Below are 23363 nucleotides of genomic sequence, written 5' to 3'. Positions count from 1 at the left end.
ATATATATATATATATATATATATAATGGGGGAGGCTAGCTTATGTGGTTACCCTGGGTTTATAGCTTGTAAGGGGTTTAACCTTACGGCGTGTCTTCAAACCTCAAACACTGCTGGCCTAATACCTCTTCAAAATATGGAGTGGAAATACCTCGCTATAAATGTAAACACTAGGTGATTATCTCCTTTAGCTATTGGCCATCGAGCTAAGCATTTCACGCGCTCTCATAGGTACGGGTCCATCTTCAACATGTACAACGTTAAGGTCTTGTTCAGCTGCGCCCTCAACATTAAGATCGACCTAGTTACCGTCCATAAGATACAGAAAGAGGCAGGTTGTTCATGCAGGATCCGAAGCAGTTGCCCAGGAGGAAGTTGCTGCGAAACAAAAGGGGCCGTCTATCAAGCCGAGGTTCTAACAGTACATGCTATTAACACTGGTAGAAGCAATAACAGCCGTAGGTATGAGAAGAGATGGCAACATCGCAAACAACAACAGTAGCGGCATCGCCACCACCACCACTACCATCACCAGCCTTACGAATAACTTCCACGATGTCCACAAATTCAGGCCTGTTTGCCACTATAGTAGAAGTAGCAGAAGCAAAAGGTCCCGTTCCACCACTGGCTATAACGGCATCAACAACAGCAGCAACATAATTAGCAATACCAGCACGTCTTCTATAACCGATAGTAGCGATAGCACTACCATCACCATCACCACCTCCCCCACTATCGCGAGCACCAACAACCCCGGGTACAACAACAACAACAACAACGGTGGTGGTGCCAGCTGTATCGACGACAACAACAACTCCAACAACAACAGCAGCAACAGCATCGCCAGCACCAGCAGCAACAACAACAGCAGCAACACGCACAGGGACAAAAATATTACTGGCACCACCACCACCACCCCAGCGACGCCAACAACAACACCAACAGCAGCAGCCCCAACTCCATCAGCGACAACACCACCTGCGGCAGTAACAGCGTCAGCATTAGCACGAACAACAGGAGCAGGGACACCGAGATCACGCGCCCACAAAAATATGTGGGACGCACTGGGAATTCTTTCAAACAGTGTCTTTCCAATCATTAGTCCTCCTCCAGAATCCTGGGAAGGAGATGCATGACATCGCTGGAGAACCATATCTGGCAACTAAGAGACGAAGAGATACCGTGCGCAATCGCATGGGAAATACGCTAGAACCCAGGCCCCTACATCAACGGGACGAAACGTTGCAAGTCGTGCATTGCCGAACGCGCGAGAATCCTAAAAGACTCGCTCATGTCACAGAGCATCCTGAACTCCAGGACGGAATTTTTAGGGCCATTCTTACATTTTAGAAGATTCCTGCTGGCCTTTTGGAATCCGCAAGGCGACGCTACAGCCGGAAGCCAGTAGCCAAGGCCTAAGGGAGACAATTGTTTACCTTCGTGGTTCTTTGGTGACCGCAAGTTGGTGGCACGGCCGAAGCTCGATGGTTAATGGCAAAGGGAAATAATCACCTAGTGTTTGCCTCTATAGTGAGGCATTTCCCCCTCCATATTTTGAAGAGGTCTTAGGTCAGCTGTGTTTGGGGTCTGAAGATACGCCGTAAGGCTAAACCCCTTATAAGCGAGAAACCAAGGATAACCCCATAAACCAGCCTCCCCTATTATAATATTAACTGCTCGACGTCTTAGAGTGTGGTTTTCTTTCGGATTTATGTATTTCTACAAACGATCGATATATATATTTAACAAATAGTAAGAGATTTTCAATATGGGCAAAATACTTCATAAGCGATCTGTTGGCGCACGAGGCTAACTTAGATCAGAGAGGAACTCGAGATAATCTGCTGGTAGGGAACAAGTTTGTGATTCATCATAATTCTATATTGTAAATCCTTGGATGGGTTCCAGACAGACTGGTTTTTGCACTGTGATATATAAGGAACAAGTCTAAAATAATGGTCAATAAATGTTATTCTTTTATTGGAGCAAATTTGGCTCACAGCTTCTTCCAGTAGTCTGTTATAACCAGAAATGGCTCTGACGAAAGTAGCATTAATTTTCTTAGGTCTTTCAATTTGCCTCGGTTTATCAATACACCGAGTAAACCTATCAGTAATGTACCTATAATGACTATTGGAAACAACTATGAACCAAATTTGCTCCAATAAAAGAATAATATGTAACGACCAGTATTTTAACTTGTTTCTTACACACATACATACACACACACATATATATAAATGAAAAGGCAAACGGTTTAGCAAGACTTGACGAAGACACCCAATGTAGCTATAAGATAACAAAAAGGTATACATAATCTCTAATGGCTGTTTCTAGATTATCCAAACTATTGGAACAACAAGCAAGGATTCCATCGTCCAAGTATTCCATCGACAGAGAAGGCGTGGTTAAACAGATGTAACAGTGGAAGAACATTACTCATCAATGATGTTATTGTAGTTCATTTTGTCGAGAAAAAGAGGAGAAATCCAATTAAAAAGCTAATTAAAATAGATATTTGTTAGGTAGATCCGTGAACGAATGAAGAAAATCGGTAATGTCCATTAGTAGAATCAAAATAGTGAAAATGGTTTGATTATAATCCATGGCGAGGGGAAAACATGTTAACAGTTCCAATGTTTACGAAAAACTGATGGAAAATGAGTATACTACACTATAGCAGGAGGAGACATGCAGATAGATGCTGGGTATTATTTATATACTAATCAACATAGTGAGGGATACTGATGTTAGGAGAGGTTAGGGGATGCGTGTCGAAGACAAATAGACAAGGGATGAAGAAAAACAGATGTTAAACCTACAGGATGGGTAGCAATGGGCTGGAGGGTGTAGTGGATTTAATAAAGCGGTCTTAAAAAGATAATAGAAGTCTGATGTTGTAAGTGGTTAGATATTAATGGAGTAGCTTGGTGGTAGTGTTAGAAATAGATGTTCGTACTGGCAAACAAAATATATAAAATTTAAAATTTAAAAATAATAATTAAAATAGAATTCAACTTTTTTTTTTTACGATGAAAGTAAACAAACAAAGTTTGTTCTTTTTTAGAAGCGTTGAGATGTATTGTAAGATACAGAAATAAATTTATTTCTGTATCTAATTAAAATAGAGTTTTAATGATTTGTGGTTTCAATAAAGATGTATTTCCACTGAGAATCAAGGGATAAAATCAAATAATTAAGATCACAAATCCGAAGTTAATCGAGGGTATACATAGAATAGTTAAATAGGTAGAATAGGGACGTTTAATTACTGAGTTTAAGTATAGTAAAATTACTGGGGCCAAGGACTGATGGAAGTATAATGCTGCAGTACAAAAGGAACTAGATGCCATGGTAGGTGGACAGGTGAGTAAAGTTAGAAGGATGTAATGATAATGTGCGAATCATTAAGTCCTAATTTAGCTCAGAACAATGAGAAGAGAGTCCCAGTGGCATTCTATTAAATATGAGGGTGCTGCAACATAAAAGAAATATTTGTTATACTTTTGGTGTGCAAATATAGGACAGGATCAAGATCTACGAAGGAAGGGTAGAAAACACAGCTACTGTGGATTTACCAAATAGTATATCTAGATTAAATGTTACTGATAATTAGCTTTTTATTGCTACGTAGCTAAATTAAAAGTCCTTGTCAAGTCTTACTTAACTGATTGCTTTTTGTTTTCGTTCTAATCTATACCAACTAGCTCAAGCGGAAGTCACGTCAAGCCACTTCAGGAAGACATTCACATCACACATGTTCAACAGCAGTTAAAACTGTAATATTATTGGCATACGAAAATGAGCATTCAGAGCGCATACCTGTAAGTTTCAGTCACCTTGACGAAAACACTTCGTATCTATCTATCTATCTATCTATCTATCTATCTATCTATCTATCTATCTATCTATCTATCTAGCTAGCTAGCTAGCTAGCTAGCTATAAATTTAATTAGAGGATATGTTAACCTCTTAAAGGGGTAGTTACATCCAAGGAGATACTGGTTCAATAGCTGGTATTGTTGGGGAATGAAAGTCCCTTAAAGCAATACATATATATTAAGCATATAGTTTATGTCTAGTTAAATGAAGAAGAGAAAATGGAGAGTAGGAAGTTAATAATTATTTATTATTAACAAATTGGTCGTCTTTACTTCTTACAACTCTTTCAATTCATGCTCAATAATTTAATTACAAATTTGTACATTAAATTTGCATTTATGTGACATGAGCATAATTTCATCAGAGAAAAATTTATATCTTGAGATGTTATATACGTATCTATCAGTTCATTTCAGCAGACTAAATATTAAGGTTTATAATTTGTATTATTATATGCTCGGTGGAGGGTTTACAGATTAATTAGAATATGATTAAGGATAAAGTAAAATAAAGAAAACTAGAAAAAGAAGTAAAGTAAAAATAGAAATGATTGAGGAAAAATAAATATAAATAATTTAATAAAAAGAATAAGATATAAATAAAATTTAAAAATTCACATATATATACACACTCACACATACACTCATATACACATACGTATACACACACACATATATATATGTATGTATATATATGTATACAGGCATATACAGATACATGTACATACACACATGCACATAGGGATATAAAAATATTTCTATGAATACTAAAGAATATTTCTTGAAGTTGACTTCAATTAGTCCAGCGTTTATTACAAGCGTGTTTATACTAGTATTTTATTAATATGCGTGAACTGACAGAACAGAAAATTGGAATTTTGTTAACACTTTATCAGCGAATCGTGAGGTGTGTTTGCAAAAAGAGTTATAGAAGCGGATATATAGTGAGGACTTACGAAAATCCATTAACATATAGTTAGGACAATTCATCAATATATACTTACTGTCTTCCATGTTTTGAACCTCCGCTGCTTCGTGCCGCTAGCGATACGAGACTGAAATGGTAAAATTCGAAATTAATCGTGTTCCTATACGCTTTACTTGCAGTAGTATTATTATTCAGCTGAGTAAACTGAGGGTGGTGTTTGCAGTAACTATATGAGCAACGTGACAGGTTACGTCACTAAAGTTAGTAAGTGGCTTTATGGAGTGTGACAGTTTTCTTTATGAAATACTTTCCTTGCAGCATATAGCAGTTCATGAATAGTTTATACGTAAACAACAGCTGTATATTCAACAGTTATAATCCTCATCTTTTTGTTATGTATTTTCAAGGTTCAGCTAGAGTACTTGAATGCAAGTAACTACTTTTGGAAATTGCATTCATTTTAGGCCCATATGAAATTATTGAACTATGACCTTTGTTTTATGATTGAGTTATTAGGTATGAAAGGAAGAAGCACATTATGTTTAACATGACCTAAATTGACCAGAGAGTTCGATGCAGTTTATTTTTAGTTTGAACAGCAACGTTACGTAGTTGCTCAACCTATGAACAAATTCCAAGCAAATTTGCATGAAACCACATTGTACAGTGTTGAAACATAAAAATGTCATATATTATGAAGTTTGAAATAGTGAATACTTGAAAAAAGGATAATCTGTTCATTGAGACCACTTCAACGATGACATATTTATGTAGGCTTCGTATGGTGTTAAAATGGACTTGAATGGGATCAAACAAAGATAGCAATTATTCAATAGGCAAGCAAAATGTATGTCTTCATGACACCCCTGAATTTTCCTTGAAAACAACGTTTGAAAATCGCTGTTCATGTATTTCGGGAGGCACACGTAAGTATGTATGTATGTATGTATGTATGTATGTATGTATGTATGTATGTATGTATGTATGTATGTCATTGTTCAGCTTTATTTCGAGATTTCTTGCCAATAAAGAGCCGTTTTCTAACCTAGATCCAAGGTTAGAAACCGGCTCTTTAGAGGTAATACTGTGATGACATTTTGGGACAACTGCTGCTTATATGAATGATATCTTCGATGTTACCTCCTCAAAGTTTACTTCGATTGTCACGTTTGCCTGCATCTCTATCCCTTTTGTGCATCAGGTACTTGATTGATATTTTCTGTTCCTAAATTGCAATCACATACCCTTCAAAGTGGGAGGTAGTAATCCGGTTGTCGGTCCATGATAGACTGCTTTCATGAGCAATGTTTCTACCATCTCGGAGCTTTCTCCTAACATATCCATGCATAGTCTTCGGCTCATATAGGCTCATCCTTTCATCTGATGATACGTTGCTGTAGAGTCGTACGACTTCTTTGGGCATGTATTCTAGGTTATCAGACAAACTATGTTGCTCAAGGAGCTTTTTCCAAGACTTATGATATTATGCAAACTTGTTCAAAGGATGCACTTCGACATTTGGTGGTTAGAAGATGTTGCCGAAGAGATATAATACGACATTGAAAGGCATTTTGGATCGATGTTAATCCTCTGCTGCCTTGTTTTCGTTTTAGGTAGAGACGGTGTACGTCTTTGTTTATGTGGAAATTATGTGTGCTTGTTAGCATTTTTCGGGTTTTCATATCAATGGCACTGCAAACACATTGTGGGCCACTGTTTTATTGCATGTACAGAGTTCTGAGGTCCAAAGTTTCTTTATTTGGCTATTATATACTTTAATGGCACGTGATTTGTTACAGGTGCCACTATAAGATATATTTTCATTCACACCTAGACACCTGTAACATTCCTCGTCAGATATAAGGGAAACAGTCATATCATTGATGGAAATGTTGCTCGTCTGTTTTATAGTTTCCCCACTTTTCACAACCATATAACATTTAGGAGTTAGACCAAACTCTAACTCCTTTGAGAATGTTGTAACTAGGTCAAGGCTCGTTTTCATCTCATGCATATTCTTTGGATAAAGTTTCAAGTCACAAAGAAGTAGTGTGTAATTTTGGTATTTCTGGTTCCTTATGAACCAATGAGATATCTTTCAGACTTCCTTAACATGAATGACAAGAGGTTTACAGAAAGTATAAACAACATCACAGAGAGGCTGTCCCCTAGAACTATGGCTTTGACTATGCTTACTGTAACTTTGGCAAGATGAAGGGCTTCTAGCATCCATGAGTTGTGAACGGTGTCAAAGGTTTTCTTATAGTCTAGCCACATTGAAACTAGGTTCCTCCAATGTATGTATGTATGTATGTATGTATGTATGTATGTATGTATGTATGTATGTACGTATGTATGTATGTATGTATGTATGTATGTATGTATGTATGTATGCTTGTTTTGTTCCTAATCATCTAAATTCTTCCCCTGAAGAAGTTGGTTTCTAACAAGGACACAAAGCTCCATCTTTGGAATGTAGATAATGAAAACAATGTCACATTTTAAATCCAGGAAAAATCTTACAGAGTTTTTCTGGTTCGTTTACAGACTGTATTTGTAATGTGCGAATCAGTTGGTTGATTTCTTTTTCTGAAAATCCAAGCTTATCCAGACTGACAGTAAAGCATTTACTTACAAAACAAAGTGCTCCAATTATTATCAGAATAAGTATAAATCTATGTATGTATGTGTGTATGTATGCATGTCATTATTAAGTTTTATTTCAAGATTTCTTGCCAAAAGAGAAAGAGCTGGTTTTTAACCAAGATCCACTGAAATTTCAACATCAACAACAGGGTATTTTTGATTGTATGTATGTATGTATGTATGTATGTATGTATGTATGTATGTATGTATGTATGCATGTATGTATGTATGCATGTATGTATGCATGTATGTGTTCTGTTATTCTTTTATTCGTTTCGGTCCTTTGACAGCGGCCATGCTGGAGAGATTATGAAAGCAATATTTGCAGTGAGCTGGCAGAAACGTTAGCACGCAGGACGAAATGCTTAGCGTATTCCGTCTGTCCTTACGTTCTGAGTTCAAATTCCCGCGCGGTTCGACTTTACCTTTCATATTTTCGGGGTCAATAAATTAATTACCAGTTGCGTACTAGGGTCAATGTAATCGACTGGCCCCCTCCTCCAAAATTTCGAGCCTTGTGCCTAGAGTAGAAGGGTTATTATACAAAGAAATAATTAGACGTAAAATATAAAAATTATTAGAACTGGGAAACAAACGTGAAAATATTATCAGGGGTCAAGCAGAAAACCACCCGGAGGGTGGTCTTCCTGTTGGTGTGTATATCTTTCTATCTCTCTCTATATACACGACGTGCTTCTTTCAGTTTCCGCCTACCAAATCCACTCATAAGGTTTGGCGACCCGTGTTTATAGTAGAAGACACCTACCCGAGGTGTCACGCATGGGACTGAACCAGAAATCATATATTTATGTGTGTGTGTTTGCGTGTATGTATATATGTCTGTGTATGTATTTCTAAAGTAAATGTTTTCCTGTTTGCCAAGTATATTTACATGCTTGGGTGTATTACTCACTGCATTGTCCCAAAACATCTCTCTTCCTACCTCTCTCTTCCCACCTCTCTTTCTACGTTTCTATCTTTATTGAATGAAATAAACATTTCTCATGAATTAATAATGAGCAGCAAAACTAGTCGAGTTATTCGTTCCCTCCTTTCTGTACGGAAATCGTTGTATTATGCAGTAAACTTATATGCACAATAAATGTGTTTTTGTTTGTTTTTCTAAACGTACGCATGTTTATTATTTACAAACTAACGTACAAACACGTTGTCTCCGCATTGTACTTAAAATATATGTATTTGAACGTGTGTATGTGTATGTGTGTGTGTGTGTGTGTGTGTGTGTGTGTGTGTGTGTGTGTGTGTGTGTGTGTGTGTGTGTGTGTGTGTGTGTGTGTGTGTGTGTGTGTGTGTGTGTGTGTGTGTGTGTGTGTGTGTGTGTGTGTGTGTGTAAATAGGAGAATAAGGCGTAAGGACAAATGCAAGTTTATATTATGGTTCTACGCGTGTTCCAACGTTATGTTCGTTTTTTTATCAAGCAATTGGTGTTCAAAATGCATTTTAGATGCACAAGACTAACAAATCATCCGAGAATATTAAGTTGCAGACCATCTAATCGTTGGGTTTCGAACAATCATAATGGTGAAATGGTGAAATGCGCCTAGAAACCATAATATAAAATTGTGTTTACTCTCATATGTCCTACATTTGCACTGTAGCACATATCTAGCAATACGACTCGGTATTGAAGTTACTTAACATGTGTCTAGTAAACATTTTTTTTTTCACACGACAATTCCGGATCCTAGTTATAAATTCATTTGCATACAGACAATCAGAGCTCAACTATCAAACTATAATTTATGAGCGCATAACAAGTGATGGGCGATAAGATAAGGTCAGTTGGATAAGGAATGACCATGCTTCTTGTCTCTTTTAATAATGCTTGTTGTTCTTGTTCTTGTTTCAACCATGGTTGCCTCTGCGTAGTTATTTGTGTTGTTGTTTACTTTGTAAAACAGTAAGGGGAGAGGGTTGCTAGCACATCACCCTCAACCCATATTTTTCTCATCCACATCTTTACCATATGGGGCCCTAACAAAATCCGATAATAAGTATGGATGCAAATCAATCTAATTATTTGTCTCCTAAAATCAGGCATAACTTGGCGATCGATCGAAGTACAACACCATTCTTCGTCTTGCGTTTACTTGGTAGAGTGTGTTTATTAACTCGACAGCAAGGTTAAGGTGAATTCTGATTGGCTGTATGCAAATTAGTTCATTACTGGGATCCGGAAGTGTTGTGGGAAAAAAATTCGCATCTAGGAAGCAGGCTGGTTTATGACATTCTACAAGGAGCTTTAAGGATAATACGATTTATACAAAGAATATCTTATATCTATACTTCGCATTTTTATTTGGTTTGCCAAATCCTAAATGTGAACTTGTGTGTTAAAAGACATTAGAGTTTTTCGAGAGGGTTATTTTGCTTATAAAAGTCCATTCTACTGGAAGCACAAGGCCTCAAATTTTTCGGGAAGGATTAAGTCGATTACATTGACGCCAGTGCGTAACTGGTACTAATATTAACGACTCCCCCACCCCGAGGAGTTTAAAAGCAAAGTCGACCGACCTCGGCGTAATTTGAACTCAGAACGTAATGGCACACGTAACACCGCTTAGCATTTCGCCCGACGCGCTAGCGATTCTGCCAGATCACCGCCTTCCGTTTCGCCTATAATAATAAAACACGCAAACACATTAACATACACACAGACGCTTCCCTATTAAAAAAAAAACAAAACTCCACACCACACACACACACGCGCCATTATGCTCACACATGCTGGAATGCAATCACATAAGCAAACACATATACATTCGTACACACACACGTATAATCATACACATTCACTCACAAAACCGATTCAACCACGTAAGCGCGCATGTTAGACCACAAACTTGCACGCACACCTCTCACATTCAAATGCTCGCACATACATCCATTCTCTCCTCACACCAGCTCTACATGGAAGTAACTACACCCATTAATCTTTACCGTTTAACAAGTAAATCTCAGCATAATTGAGACCGAACTTGCACACCCTGAATACACACATTCATAAACACATTTGTTGCTGCTGGCGCTGTTGCTATTCCTATCGCAAATAGTATGGTTGCATGCTGTTCTTGGCATTGTAATTGTGTTTGATGTTTGTGATGCTGGAAAGAGCGGTGCCTGCATACTTTCACTTTCCAATGGTGCAGACGACTTTTACATGGTTACATCATAATATATGTGAATTGTGGTTTTCTTCACTCCACCGTGACATGAAGGTCTGCCTTGTGTGTGGCTGTAATAAATGAAGATCTTTTTACCAGCAGTTCTAGATTCGTCTAATAAATCTTCCAGTTCTGTTCTGAATCAATTCTCTTCGCTTTATTTGATAACGTCCAGGAGAATATCACTTACCACCAGATCTCCGCACACCAACACTCACCAGATGACCACTTCTGGTGGCATACCAGATATACTCACCCTCGTTCTCTGTTTTCTCAGATAAGTGGGAATGAGGGTAAGTTCTTCACTACTACAGAGGTTTGCAGAATGATGAACTACGAGTGGATCCTTTAAGAATTGCACTTGGGCAGTGTCGTTTGATCAGTCTCGGTTGATGAAGTCTATATCTGCCCACGTTTCTTGTTAGTTCCTTTCCACTTGAGTGTTTCGCACGTAGTGGTAGTAGTTGCAATAGCAGCAGCAGCAGCAGCAGCAGTATTAGTAGTAGTAATTACTGTTGTTGTCATTATTACTACTGCTGCCGCTCGTCATAGAATATACTTGTTGATTTATTGATGTTTTATGTGGTCGGTTATCACAACAGGTCGTTGAAATGTGAGACATACTATATCTTTATTTATAATGTTTTCATTCGTAAGTTATAACAAATATTATTGTTTATTAATTAAAAGCTATAATGATAATCTCGTTACTTATAACTTAATTATAAGTATTTATCACTAAGCATAACTCTTAGTTTAGGCTGCGAAAATGTTATGATGTATCATACCAAGACGCTGAACGTGCGTTCATTACTTACATGTATGTTGAAGATATGGATTATATTTTTTTGACCGTTACACATAAAAAAATACAGTTTCATTAATATACAGAAATAAATTCAACAAGTTGAAAGAAACGAGAAGTAACAGGAATTAAGTTTCTACATTAATTTATTATATACATTTTTTTTACATTTATAGAAATTTAGAAACCAAATCATTTCGTCGTAGAGAATTACGACTTAAATTTATATTAACTAATTTCTCATTCTAACTATAAGGTTTCACGACAATTCAATATTGTCGGATTTGAGTATTGAACATGGCATATATATTAGCCGATACTCAAAAGGGTGAGTGCCGTGGATTTGAGTGGCTGTCCAACGGACACTGGAGATATTGCCGAAAATCAGGGTTTTTATAACTACTCATACACGAATCATAGAACCGTAACCCCGTGAAAGATTTCTTCAACGAAGTTCATAATTCGTATATGGGCAGTAATTTTTAACCAATGAGAAATCAATAATTTCTCATGTTCGGGCAAACGAACTTACGTTCTCTCTCCGCCTCTTATGAGTTTGCTACAGATGTATCTACAATTTTAAACAACTACTATTTTGTTATAAAATTCATTTGTTAAAATATTGAATTTTATTAACGGAAAACACTTTCAGATATTTTTTCTAAAGACGATAGTACAACAAAATCATTATTTTCTGGTCTGCAAAATAGCAACCATATCTGACGCTTCCAAAGTTTGTTTATAAAGTGTTATTGCATTCGAAGTAGCTTTAAATTTGACGATATTTCATCGCACGTTACTGTCTAGCTAAATGGTATTGTCGGCAGATAATATCTGAGCGGTGCCTGTTCGAGTCCTGTCTGTACCCGCGGGCGACGTTCTTTTTTTTTTTTTCGTTTTATATGGACAGATACTCAATCTTTCGCTGCTGTCCTTACAGCTTTACTGCGTTGAAGGTTTGCTTTCTTGTCTGCAAAATGCCATTAGTGTGTTTGTTGTGAACTCCACTTGCTATTGCTTGACATGATAAGAAATATTTAAACCAATGTTAACCGAAATAATTGTGAATGAAAGCTACAAGATATATTCCACTAAATATTTTGTGTTGACATGTATAGCGATATTTGTCAATATATTGTATAACTGTTTATTCTTTGTGTATCTTGTGTTTAATTTATGTTAAACTGCTTAAGCGCTCATATAAATATTAAAATCTCAAACGATTGGTTTTAAGGGAATATTTTGAAAAACTAGGAAAGAGTTTAAAAATTTGCTTTGTTTAACTATTATATTTATAAAATGTTTTTAAAGTTTGATTATTCTTAAATAAAGAAGATTGAATTAAAACCAAAATGCAACAATATCACCCATTGCTTTCGTGGGAAATTAAATTGGAGTGAAGGAATGGTACAAGTCTTTCAGGAATATCTCTATGCTTTCATAATTTTACTGCTTTATGGGTTCTTGCCATCATGCTGAAGCCTTAGAGTTCACCGATCAGAATATATAATTATCAAATATATTTGTAAGTAATATGAACGATGACTGGAAGCGTATACAAAAGAAAACCAATAAAAAGTGATATTAGGATTAATTCCTTTGCAGTTCTATTTGCCTTGGTTGCACCTTCTAAATTTCCATTCTGAGCCATTGTGTTTGCCTAGAAGATAGACAGACAAGAATTAGTTCATATTTAAAGCAAGCCAATAAAACTGAACAGCAAATATATTGATTTCTAATTTTGTCACAAGGCCAGCAATTTTGGAGGAGTAAGTGAATTACATCGTTCCCTGTACTCAAACAAGTACTTATTTTATGTATCCCTAAAGGATTAAAGGCAAAGTAAACCTGGAGGAATTTGAACTCAGAACGTAAAGACGGACAAAACACCGCTAAATATTTAGCGCTTCGTGGTATCGATTCTACCAGCCATAACAGTAATAATATTGAATTATATGGATGAACAATAGAATTTCTTCTTAATAAAGGAGTGAATGGAGGGGAGTTGGTGTGACCACAAATTCCACCAATATTTTTGTAGTGTGGGTGTGGTTGTGGTGGTGGTGAAGTGATATTTATCAGTTTCATAACCATTGCTCTTATAAAAGCAGATGTTCTATCAACGCTGTTATATGCCATGCTGTTTCTTAGCCAATTGCTACTTAGGGGTTAAAGCTATTTTATGTAGACTGGATTAGTAGAAACCTTATTTACAATGATACGGTAAGCTGACAGAGATATTAAAGATGAGAAAAACAAGACTGCTGTGTCTGAAATACTTGAAATGGTTATTGTTAGACATAATGGAGCAAAGACGCAGTACAGGTGAGACTTTACATAAGAACCATTTTCACAACTATTACAATCATGATGTTCGTTTGATCTTGTTTAGGACATTTATTTTTGCTTCTCCTCTACAATCTCCATCAACTAAATGCGTATCAACCCCATGAGATAACTAAAACTGTTTGGAAGAGAAGCTAAATTCTTCAAGTCACAACATGCTCTCTTAAAAAATGATATTGGCTAATATCACATTGGATAATATAATCCAAACATAGCTTTTTTTCTTCGTTTTTTTTTGGCGGGGTGGGGGGATTTATTATATGTACATATGTGTGTGTGTGTGTGTGTGTGTGTGTGTGTGTGTGTGTGCGTGCGTTTGTGTGTATTTATGTATGTATGCATGAGGTGGTCAAATTATGCATAAGAAGTAGACAATCACTGTTTACATATATGGTTCGTTTCACTTTTTAATAAGTGAGAATTTGTCAGAAGTCCTCCAGGAAGGCGAAACGACCCACGTTACACGACAAAAAGAGTGAAGTTTGGGAGTAAGAATCGGATACTTTGGGGATACATAAAAAGATATGTTTCGAGAAAGTTGATTAAAACTGACGGTAACTGGAGAAGTGCCAAATACATATAGTTGCTGCAGGAAAAAACTGATAAAAAACTTGAATGAAGGTGAGATTTTTCAGCATGACCGAGCGCAATGCCACAGATCACGTGCAGCATAAGAGAGTCTAGCCGATGAAGGTATTACTATGCTGAAAGATTGGCCAGCTCAGAGTCATGACTTAAATATCATCGAGCAAATATGGACAGAACTAAAGAGAAGAGTTCGTCAGAATAATCCACGCAATCTTGAACTGCTGTAGGAGATCAGCCACTAAAAATGATATCAAATGCCTGTGAAGATGGTAAAGGATTTGTACGCATCTCAAGCTAGGTGCATTGAAGCAATCATTCAAGCTGAGAGGAAGCCATACGAAATATCAACAATGTACAGTCACTTCTTGGAATGAACATTATATAATAAATTTTCATTATAGACATTTTTCTGTTTTGAAACACTGTATCTTGATATGTTTATGTGAGGTGGCCATAGACTTTTGCATGGCCAATTATGGTGGTCGTCTCACATCTTTCCATCTCATTCAGACTCCTGCTACAAAATACAATGATTAGGGCCAATGCTTCATGTGTAAAAAGTGCAATGCGAAACATCCACTTATAGGTTGGCAATTAATAGGAATTTACAATAATTTAAATTGGCCGAAGGTCTTTGCACGGTACAGTATTTGTTTCAGTCATCAGACTACGGCCTTGCTGGAGCATTGCTTTGAAGAGTTCTAGATGAACGGATCGACACCTGTACATATCGTATTTTTAAGGCTGGTATTTATTTTATCATCTTTTGCCGAAACGCTAGATTACGAGAACGTAAACTCACCAACATCGGTTTCAAACACAAACACAGATACTCTTTTTCTCTTCTACGCACATACACTCACATATATTCATATGTATATATACATATATATATATATATATATATGTGTAGGTATGAGTGTATATGACAGGTTTCTTTCAGTTTCCTTCTGCTTAATCCATTCACATGGCTTTGATCTACACGTGGCTATTGTACAAATCACCCCAGGTGCGGTAGAACTGAACCCGGAGCCATTTGATTGGTAAGCAAACTTCTTATCACACAGCCACGATTGAATAAAAGATGAGCAAATATACAGAAATTCTTGCAAGAAATGTTCGCATTTTTCTTACTTTTAATACTTTAAGAAGAGCACCAAAGCCTGTTGGAAAACAGCAGAAACAGGTGACAAAAATTGCTGCAGTCGTCTTAAATGCAAAGTATTTTAGTTCCTGGTTTTCTGTGTGAAAAGAGAAGAAATAAAAAAAAAATAATTTAATTATCTAGTGATGTTTATGACGATGATGGCCACAACATGGATGTAATCTAATAAGCTCTCTCCACAAAACAATGTTAATCCAGTAACGTCGGTGCAATGGAAGGAAAACACCGCGATATAGCAATGAGAAAAGTCTTTGTAAAGAAAGCAAAGGAATGAAAAAATCAGAAGGATTTTTGTTACATGCAGTGTAGGTTCTTTCTGAAACGTGTGATATCTCTATGTGACATACGAAAGATGCCGAAACCAGTACAAGAAAACCTGGTTAAACACACTAATTACACAGTAATTACGTAGATTGAATAATTATCTTTACATGCAACTCCCCATTTCTCCAAGTGCATTTACTAACTTTTACAAGTAGCATAAAAATTGTCTACACGACACACACGTGAACATACAGAAAATAACAGAGAAAAACACCTTTCACGAGCGATGCAGTACCAAACAAAAACAAAGCCACTCCCCACAAACGAATATAAGAAGGAGCAAATTGGTGACCCAGTTTAAAACATCACTAAGAATTTTTGCCCAGACACATAGCTTTCAAGAAAAATAGAGGCGATTTTGGATCTATCAGCCTACAATACGATAAATATATCCAAAGGAAGAGCAAGGAAACGCTGTCATATCAAAAAGTCAACTTTGAACAAACAGACCCGTCTCCTACTATCATCGTCAATGCTTTACCGACAAACCAAACTCATACCGAATCAGAGGTAGCCAGGTACATCAAGAACCGCTGTACTCAGTGGGGAACCACACTGAGGTCAAAAGGTCTGCTGCTGGAACAAACTATAAAAAAACGAACTGCCAGGTAACCTGAATCAGGATGACCCTAACTCTAGGTCTTTAGTAGCACCATGAAAATCATCACCTAAAGCAAAACACAGAAAATGGACTAGTGAGGATTATAGAGACATGCTGAAAGCTTTCTCTACAACCTAGCTAAATCCAAACAATAACCTTGTGCAAATATACACGTCATGGAGAAACTAAGTTGATAACGATGTATGCAGATATATAGAGGCAAATAAAAGAAATAATATACGTAGAAACATCATTAAGAATTAAAGGTTAACTGACGCTGAAATTTAGCCAAATTAAGACACAAATATTCCAAGCTAGACCGAATGAAAGCATCAATAATTTAGATGAAATAGGTAACAGATGCACAGGGCCCAAAGTATGAGCAGTACATCCCAATGACAAATTAAAAGAAAGAATAATGGAAAAAGAGGAGCAAGTAGACCTACCTCAAGAGCACCAAAATAGACATGACACAGAATTTGATGAGAATAATAATGATAAGCTCATAGCAGCAAAATAAGATATTATGCGAGAACTCAACAAGTCTGAGTTTACTGGGAGACTTGTTAAAGAGTTCAGCAATGACGTCGGAATGGATTTTGGCCTTGATAAGTGTGCTAAAGCAACTTTTGTTAGGGGAAATCTGAAGCAAACAGCTTCCATTAAATTAGATACCGACACTACCATTAAGGACCCTGACTCACAAGAAAACTATAAGTACCTGGGTAAAAATGATGCAGACAGCATACAATATGCTACTGTGCGGGGGAAAAAACACAATAATATTACAGAAGAATACGCCTCTTACAAAAACCTGAACCCACTTCCAAAAATTGCATCGAGCCCATTAATACCCTGGCACTTCCAGTAGTCCAGTACACTTTGAACATCCTTAAATGTAATCTTACAGAACTACAACGCCTGGAGAGGAAGACAAGAAAACTACTAACATCTAAGAACCTGCACTACCCCAAATCAGAAGCTGATCAGCTATACCTACCTAGAAGTAACGGGAGGAAGAAGAATGGAGTAGGTAGAACTATGCTCTAAGACCTTCTTCAATAGCAATGAACAAGTACTTATCTAGTACAGAAGACTGGATGCTGCGGCTTGTGAACAAACACAAAAGCAGCAAAAAATCACATTATATCGTCAAGGAAGCTAGCAAATTCGCAAGTGAACTTAGCATTAACCCTGTATCAGATGAAAAACCTGAAATTACTATATCAAGCAACAACCAAACATTGAATGAGAAGGTCGGAAATAAAAGTAGAGACTGAAGACTCCATATTAGCGGCACAAGATCAAAGCTTCCTTGCAAAAAATTACCAGGCTTCCGTTCTACAAAATAGTTCAGACCCTAAGTGTAGATTCTGCGATAAATTTGATGAAACAATAAACCATCTAATCTCGCGATGTCCTCTGCTGATATCAAACGAATACAAAAATCGCCACGATAGTGTAGGGCAGTATCTACATTGGAAAATATGTAAACACTACAAAACCAGCATTCCTGCTTACTGGTATGAATATCATCTTGAGCCAGTCGTTGAAGGTTAAAATGTCACTATTCTTTGGGATTTTCTAGTCAACAGTGATAGAACGATCCAGGCCAATCCACTAGCCATAGACATTACAGACAGGGAAGAAAATATTTCTAGACTAATAGATGTATGTGTTCCCACTGATAAAAATATATCTGTAAATGAATTTGAGAAATTGAGTAAAATATAAAGACTTGGAACTTCAAATACAGAAGATGTAACATCTTAAAGCGACCGCTGTTCCTGTTATTGTGGGTGTCCTAGGTGTGATAAGAGAAGGATGACAAAAGCATCTCGATAATATCTCAGGAAAAAATAAATGTTGACAAGTACTGCCCACATGCTGAGCAAATCCTATCAATTTAAATATCTGTGTTGTGTTACATGAAGATATTTCGCTACTGCCCCTGCCACTCCCCCCCTCAAATTTTCACTCATACTGTAAGATCTTTTGTCTTTCACTCGCCCAACGATGCTGAGTGTGTCTTGGCAAGTGATTGTAACAAACATGCGAATAAAAAGTAAATAATAATAATAATAATAATAATAATAATAATAATAATAATAATAATAATAATAATAATAATCCTTTCTACTGGAGGCACAGTTTTTCACTGGTACTTAATTTGTCGGTTCCTAGGTTGAAAGGCAAAGTCGACCTTTGTGGAATTTGAACTCAGAACGCAGTGACGGCTGAAATGCCGCTAAGAAATTCGTCCAGCGTGATAACGATCCTGTCAGCTCCCACCCCTGATGCTTCTTCTTCTTCTTCTTCTTCTACTACTACTACTACTACTACTACTACTACTACTACTACTACTACTACTACTACTACTACTACTACTATACTACTACTGATGATGATGATGATGATGATGATAATTTAGCCAAAAAGCATGTCGAGTCAGAGGAAATGTTAACAATGACGAATAGTAAAAAATGAAAATAATAATATCAGTGATGATAATAATATTAATGAAAGGAAGCGGTTGGAATGAATGACAGCGAAAAGACAAAATATTGTGCGTGGGTGGTGGTAATGAAACTGAAGCCCGACATGGCGACAGTGTTGCACCCGGCAGGCTTAGAAATACGGGTCCGACTCCAGCCTGTCGTTAACCAGCAAGGGATCAGCACACAGGGCGTAGATGGAACAAACAATTTAATGATGTGATCATGGAGTTTTTACTACCTGAGCAACCCTATAATCGAAAATGGTCTTCATATTAGAGGTAACCGACAACGTATGTATGATCAATGGAGAGAAAGAGGATTGTTTCAACTCAAGGATCAGAGATTATAGGATCAAGCTAGAGCAATAAGAAAAAATCGTTGGTTCACATAAGTAGAGCTCGAAACTATGAAATGGCGGGTATCGGAAAACAGCAGCAGAGGAAACGATCGAAAATACAGTTCTTTCTGATAAAAGTAATCTCATAGCAGAAAACAGAGGTGAGATCTCTAATAAACCGCAGGAAAGGAACAGTGATAGCTTGCTCAATGAGAGACATATAAATGTGTATATATCTTCCATGTCAGTTACTCCGATTGCTACTCTTACCCTTGTACTTCATTACAACCTGTCAGACATTCGATTAAAATATACTGCTAAAATAAATACCAAATTAAAACATTTATTGTGCTCCATATAACGAAATAACTGACTAAAAACTCTTACAGAGTAAATTTACGTTTTGATGTCTAAAACTTGCTAAAGATAAGAGATCTGTTTGGGATAAATGGTTGTTGTAGTGTAAGGAGTAAAGTGAGAAGAAATGATATTTGCTTACAATAAGAGTTTGCTGTTGTTGTTGTTGTTGTTGTTGCTGTGGTTGTTGTAGCACAGGTGTTGGTTGTGACAGGTATCCAGGTTGTTGTGGATATCCGGGTTGTGGTGAATATGCTGGTAGTGGTGGATATTCATGCTGTGGTGAATATCCGGGTTCTGGTGTATATGGTGGTGGTGGTGGATATACATTTTGTTCGGGATGTTCAAATGCCGAAGCATTACCAAAATCAGTTGTGTATCCATGGTTTTCATTGCATCCTGGTGGATCATCATTCAGTTCCACAGTTTTTGTGTTATCTGGAAAAGATTTTAAATTCCACAAACAATATTTCAAAGTGCACATTTCTCATATATTTAATTAATCAACAAATGTTATATACTGGTTGGTAGCATCAACTGTCTTGTTAAGATTTGCTTATAATTAAAAAAATTAATTAATATCATCACTATTACATTAATTAGAAATATACTATTGACAATCCAATAAATTATTTATATTACACTATTACATTAATTACTATGAATATGATATAACAATATTTTTAACATAAATAATTATAAAAACCATAACAGGCCAACAAATTGTTTCGACTTATATATATTGTTTCTGATATACACAATCACAGTTCCATTATATACGTAACGAAGGGAATCTGACGATGATGGAGTTATCGGACGTAACTGATGATGATGATGATGATGATGATGATGATGATGATGATGATGATGATGATGATGATGATAATGATGATGATGATGATGATGGTGATAGTGATTATGATTCTTGCAGAATATGTCTTCTTGTTGAAAAGTGTGTAACTCAAATGCGATGTTTCAAACAACATGATTTATTTTCGTTACATTTACAATTACAAATCGATCGTCGGATCGATGAAAATCAACATATAATTTTAACTGTAAGCATTTGCTGGCAATCTACTTAGCCTTGTGCAATTGCTACTGAGGAAAGGGTGTGTGACAAATGAGGTAGAAAAGGTAATCTGTGAATGTGGTAGGCATGATAATTAGATAGATTAATCAAGTGTGAGTAGATGAATTTCAGTGTGAAACAAACGAGTGAAGGAGACAGGAGAGATGCTTACACTAGTTTTCGTTTGACCCAGTGACATCGTTTCTTGTTCAGCCCCAAAACGTTCTGCAACAGGATGTCACGATCGCAAACAGGGAACTGACCACTTTGGCTGGTCAGTTGATCGTATTTATAACAGTCTGCAGTCGATAGAATGATGGACAAACCTTAGCTAAATATTCAGGTTAGATCTGGTTTATCTGAACTTAATTTCTCCTAGGTGGTCATTAAAAACTCATCAATCGTTGTTTTAACTGACAGCATAAAGAAATTTATCTCGCTGCACACTGATTTGGCGGGCAAAAATTGCGACCAATAATTCTGTGATGCGGTTTCAAATCTCAGGCAATAATACTGACATTCATTCTTTATATGAGTACTGTAACGTACACTCAAGTGAAATTCCTCTCCCCTCTTTATTATATATATATGTACATACGAACGTAGCAGATAGCTAATCTTTGGTCGCTATTTGGACCCCGTTGCGTCCACTACCCTGATTGGTTGGTGCTGGCGCAATTTGTTTTCTACTGTAATGCGTTAATATGCAACCTAATCAATCTAAGTCCCTAAATTAGATGAAGTGAGACAGCTGGTTCACAATCCATTTTGAGCCTACTCCTCGTCTTTAGGTCTTTGGTTTCAGACCTTTTAAGGTATACCCACTGACCACACACGATACAGCCAGTTCCAGCGACAACGCCAGACAACACCAGTCCAACAGAATTACAGCAACCTCTATCTTCGTCACCACCAAGGTCTCACCGACGTCGTCAACAGCACCTCTACGTACACAGCACCAGCAACACTGCACAGGTTCTATCATAGCACTGTTCGTGAACTACTTCACCATGGTTAATAGCAAATATACCACATGTGAGAACTCCTGTACAAGTAACCCAGGCAGCAGCATTACAGCCACAACTTCGTACGACACGTACTGCAACCAGATCTGCATCATCGACACTTCTTAATACAGCATTTCTATCCCCGTGTACAACTGACCCCGAACTGGTATTTCTCATTCATGTGTGTATGAACATTCGTCTAACCTCTCATTTATTCAAACATCATGATTTATTTTCCTTACATTTACAATTTCAAATCGATCGTCGGATCAATGAAAATCAACATATAATTTTAACTGTATGCATTTGTTGACAATCTACTTAGCATTGCGATAAGGAAAGGGTGTGTGACAAATGTGATAGAAATTGTAATCTGCAAATATGGTAGGCATGACAATTAGATAGATTAATCAAGTGTGTGTAGATGAATTTCTGTGTGAAACAAATGAGTGGGGGAGACAGGAAAGATGCTTACAGTAGTTTTCGTTTGACTCAGTGACATCGTCTCTCGTTCAACCCAAAAGCCGTATGGAACAGTCTGTCACGATCGCAAACAAGGAACTGACCACCATGGCTGGTCAGTTTGTCGTATTTAAAACAGTATGCAATCGATAGAAAGATGGACAAACCTTAGCTAAATATTCAGGTTAGATCCGGTTCATCTGGACTTAACTTCACATTGCTGGTCATTAAAACTCATCAATCGTTGTTTTAATTGAGAAGACAAATAAGTTTTTCACGCCGCAAACTGATTTGGCGAGCGAAAGTGCGACCAGTAATTCTGAGATGCGGTTTCAAATCTCAAGCGATAGAAAGTCACTTCAGGGTCATCATTTAAAAAAAGATAAAATTCCGTGCGAAAGGACGCCTGGATTGTAAAAATTAATTCAAATGTTTATGTGTTATGGGCTTGAGTGTTAACTATTCAATTACAGTTAAAGAATAACAAAATCCTTTAACAGACAATACAATCAAGTAAGTGCAAACCACAACCATCGAAGTTCACTTCATTACATCTCGTAACACATACTAATTGAAACCCTCTCATGTCCAAGGTAGTCGCTTGTCACCACAGCATACAACAATAAGATATATGTGTATATAAATGTATATAATTAAGTATCTCAGTCTTCTACTATGTATAACTGCAACAAAACATATATAAACAATTACATATTCAATACAACAACTATCTATTTAATGTAGTTGGTCTAAATATATATATGTATGTATATATATAAGTATGCATGTATGTATATATATGTTAGACTACAGCAATGAAAATCAAATTTACTAATTTTTTAGGGGTAACGGATGTGAAGATACTTAAATAATGATTGGTATTCGTACACCTTGGAAGGGAGAATTTAGTGAATCGACAGAAACCATCAATACAAACCAAACAAACAACAAGCACAGTTCTCAATGAACTAATCTATATTATTATTTACAAAATGAGGGACGACATATTGTGCATATCTAAACTCTATCAATACTTTCAGAAGTAACAAACAACATTGTTGTAATAAGAATACAATTTATAAACTATACGATACTATGATAATTATTATTTTGCTTATGAAACTTATTTAGTAACTCAAATGAATATATATATATATATAT

At 36.6% G+C, this 23363-nt stretch overlaps 1 protein-coding gene and 1 non-coding gene across 10 annotated transcripts in view; both read right to left on the bottom strand.

Moving 5' to 3' along the window:
• LOC106884205 (uncharacterized) overlaps positions 1-5337 on the bottom strand; it is a 22790-nt gene extending 17453 nt beyond the window's left edge. For 4 of the 9 annotated variants that reach the window (XR_008266543.1, XR_008266542.1, XR_008266544.1 and 1 more), the window contains exon 1: positions 4886-5337. Coding sequence is in view for 2 of the 9 variants with exons in the window: in XM_052975764.1 (XP_052831724.1) it covers positions 4886-4895 (10 nt within the window). In the remaining 7 variants the exon portion in view is untranslated. The remainder of the gene's footprint in view (positions 1-4885) is intronic. The other 5 variants (XR_008266547.1, XR_008266548.1, XR_008266541.1 and 2 more) reach the window with 4 other exon arrangements.
• A 6236-nt stretch (positions 5338-11573) lies between these two features.
• The window catches only part of LOC106884201 (uncharacterized), a 17679-nt gene continuing 5889 nt past the window's right edge, over positions 11574-23363 (bottom strand). Inside the window, exons 2-4 of the transcript XR_008266540.1 lie at positions 19804-20099; positions 15514-15620; positions 11574-13105 (exon numbers count right to left, since the gene is read on the bottom strand). This is a non-coding gene — a transcript (uncharacterized LOC106884201). The remainder of the gene's footprint in view (positions 13106-15513; positions 15621-19803; positions 20100-23363) is intronic.

Source organism: Octopus bimaculoides, chromosome 2, assembly GCF_001194135.2.
Source record: "Octopus bimaculoides isolate UCB-OBI-ISO-001 chromosome 2, ASM119413v2, whole genome shotgun sequence".
Classification (NCBI taxonomy): Eukaryota; Metazoa; Mollusca; class Cephalopoda; order Octopoda; family Octopodidae; genus Octopus; species Octopus bimaculoides.
This window is presented reverse-complemented; position numbering and strand designations above follow the sequence as displayed.